Source organism: Littorina saxatilis, linkage group LG7 (assembly GCF_037325665.1).
Source record: "Littorina saxatilis isolate snail1 linkage group LG7, US_GU_Lsax_2.0, whole genome shotgun sequence".
In the NCBI taxonomy this organism is placed as follows: domain Eukaryota; kingdom Metazoa; phylum Mollusca; class Gastropoda; order Littorinimorpha; family Littorinidae; genus Littorina; species Littorina saxatilis.
The window spans coordinates 51,109,975-51,113,058 of NC_090251.1; the positions used below are offsets into that span (position 1 = coordinate 51,109,975).

The following is a 3,084-nucleotide window of genomic DNA, read 5'->3' on the forward strand; positions in this document are numbered from 1 at the left end:
CGATCTCTCCCATTCCCGTGCCGTTCCTTGGTCGCTACGGGAACGGAACCTAGAACGGATGTGTGGAATGGGGGTATTCCGAAAGAAACGTAAGAATGAAAATTATGACGGCTTACTAGTGCCAAAACCTGGGGTTACCCATTATCACGTGATAATTACTAATTAACGCTGTCAGTTACTGTTTCCACTCGTTAGTTACTCATTTTCACGGGATAATTAGTAATTTTCATGGGAAAATTACTAATTTTTAGTTTTGGCAGGAAGTGAGCCAAAACTAAAAATTAGTAATTAACAGGTGAAAGTTAGTCATTTTCCCGGGAAAATGAGTAATTAACACGTGAAAATGGTAATCATCAATGGAAAATTACTAATTTTCCCTTGATAATTACAATTATGAGGTTTTGGCACTAGTAAGCCCGATTCATTTGTTTGGCTGAGAATTGAGTGCATCAAACCTGGAATAAATCACACATGAAACTGCACTTGTAGCATTAATTTGTTCAGTAACATACTGGTTATAAAGAAATGTATGAATAAACATGCGTTCGCTGAGTTTTCACATAACATTCAGGGCTCGTTATTTCTCAGTGTCGATTTAACCACCGCTCGTTAGCAGATCAAAGGGAGCAAACGTAAACTTTGACCCCTAACCTTTGAACTGCGCACAAAACGCTGACGTCACCACATAAAAAAAGTACCGATAACCACTAAGACTGACTAACACTCACACTGTACACTTAACCAGTCTATATTATCAGATAATTAACACGGCTAAGACTGAAGGAGAAAAGTAGTGTTGGGCTTAGAAATAAAGAGAACGAACTGCAGTCGCGGTTTGCCCATGTTGGTGACACTGTATGCTGACTGCCAGATGGGTCACATGTCATTCACACTGAGCAGCACGACATCCCAGCATACCCTTCAGCGCTTCCCTATAGCGACTTCCGGTCAGGATGTAGATGTAGAAATTAATAGCGTTGTTGCTCAAGTACAGAATGTTGCACACGGCCTCGGCGAAAGCGTTGTCGGCCATTTCTCTGACGTATTCAGTGGCTCCTGGCTGGATCGATATCCCCGCCTTGCGCTTCGCAACATAGTAAAGAGCAAGCGGTAACGTCAGCAAGAGGAAGGCCAAGGACACACAGATGAGCGTGACGGTCATGTTGGACGCTTTCTGCTCTCTGGTCTGTAGCTGCTGCCTGCTGCTGCCCGTGGCCAGACTCTGCTTGGCCTCTTCCACTGACCGCCTCACCCGGTTGACCAGCACGACGTTGGCGCCGATGAGGAGCGCGAAAGGGAGGAAGATGCCGAGGACTGAGTCTACGGAGGGCCAGACGTCTTCGAACACGTGGCGGTATTCTTCAGACACGTAGCCGCACTGCTGCTCTCCGCCGGGCAGGGTCTGCAGCTTGCGACCGTACAACATGTGCGAGTTGAGGGCGAGCGAGGCTAGCACGATGACGCACACCGTCACCTTGGCCTTGCGCGCCGTCCAGGCAGCCTTGACCCGGTGAGGAAAGAGGATGGAGGCGGCGCGCTGCAGGGTCATGGCCACCAGGATCCAAGTTGGCATCAGGCCCAGCGAGTACACCAGGAAGTACGCGATCTTGCAGACTGAATCTCGCTGATCATGCGGGTCGAGGAGGTTCAAGGCCAGGAGGTACCAACTGGCGCAGGAGTAGGCAAGCATGGCACTGTCGGCCACGGCCAGTGACGAAATGAACACGGACAGACCAGTGTCCGAGTCTCCCGCGATGTGGTGCTGGATCACCAGCGTCATCACGTTGCCGACGATTCCCGCGACGAAGACGACGACGAGACCCACCTTGTACAGCAGAGAGGCCGCTATGAACATGGGCTCTGACTCCAGGAGAAGAAAGAGGTCTGGGACCGATGTGTTATTGACATCACTCGGTGACGTCACTGCTCCACACGTCACGGTGATGATGTCGTCAGTGTTGTCTGCGTGATGGGCCATCGTGACGTGCGGAACATAGCTCTCATTCATTATTAAGTAGTATTGGGACGATGCGATCGAGGGATGAAATACTTCTTGTATGAAGGGATGCGTTGACGACCAAAACCACTACCTTGAGGACATCTCGTCAGAAACTAAACTAAGCTGTTACTGCACAAAGGCTGAAGCGTTGAAAAAAACAACTGTTCAAAATCCAAGCTGTGTGTGTTGCCTTTAGATCACAGAGATCAGCTCTTCTCCGCGATCTTCATTGCTGTTTCAGGAGAGTTAGATTAATTCTACACGGCTACCCCGAAAACGGCGTATGGCTGCCTGAATGGCGGGGTAAAAACGGTCATCCACGTAAAAACAGTGGGAGTTTCAGCTCATGAACGGAAAGGGAGAAGACTAGTCTACACGGCGTCAGAGATGTGAAATAGTAACAGCAATAGAAAGGACCAGTCCTGGAGAAGAGCTAGTACGCCAGGCTTAATTATGTATTATATGTAGACGGCAATGACAGTGAACGCATAACATTAATTTTCCAACGCACAAGTGTTCTTCACTGTAGATGAGTTTTGTTCTCGGAAAGAAATCTTGGACGTTACACACACACTCGCTTCTTGGCTCATATCGAATCAGAAAGTTTTTGCTAAGCTGATTCACTCGAGTATTGATATGCTTTTCAGATCAAAATCAAGGCAGTAAGCTTAGTCACTGTATGCTTTATACTTTTTTGAATGCATCGTTAGCGTATTTTTAAGCACCCTCTCTTCTCTGGTCCGAATTAAAGTTACCATTTTCGAAAGCATTATTCTGATGACATTGATTTCCTGAGTCGATGGTGCTAGCGAATCTGATTGCCGCGTTTTTCAAATACCAGCATCATTTCGTTAATGATCCCTTTTTCTTCGGGGGGGGGGGGGGGGGGGGTATTGTTGGAGAATGCTCTTCTCTTGTATGTTAATTGAAAGACCTTCTACCAATAAAGTCAATATTGGGCGTGAATCAGGGGATGCTAATTATATCATGTGACTTTTGGTATAGAAGTAATTGCATTGACTATCTCACGATTTGAAGGCTGCCTTAGTACATCCCATTGGAACAAGTAGATTTAAACTGCGTTG

General features: G+C 47.0%; 1 protein-coding gene across 1 annotated transcript; it reads right to left on the bottom strand.

Moving 5' to 3' along the window:
* Window positions 1–578: 578 nt before the first annotated feature.
* Window positions 579–2,059, bottom strand: LOC138970386 (growth hormone secretagogue receptor type 1-like). Its single transcript, XM_070342839.1, has one exon. The coding sequence runs from the start codon at window positions 1,976–1,978 to the stop codon at window positions 884–886; it is 1,095 nt and encodes a 364-aa protein (XP_070198940.1). The 5' UTR covers window positions 1,979–2,059; the 3' UTR covers window positions 579–883.
* Between the last annotated feature and the right edge of the window lie 1,025 nt (window positions 2,060–3,084).

Coding starts and splice junctions, on each gene's coding strand:
- LOC138970386 (XM_070342839.1), bottom strand. CDS start 1,978: ATGGCCCATCACGCAGACAACACTGACGACATCATCACCGTGACGTGT.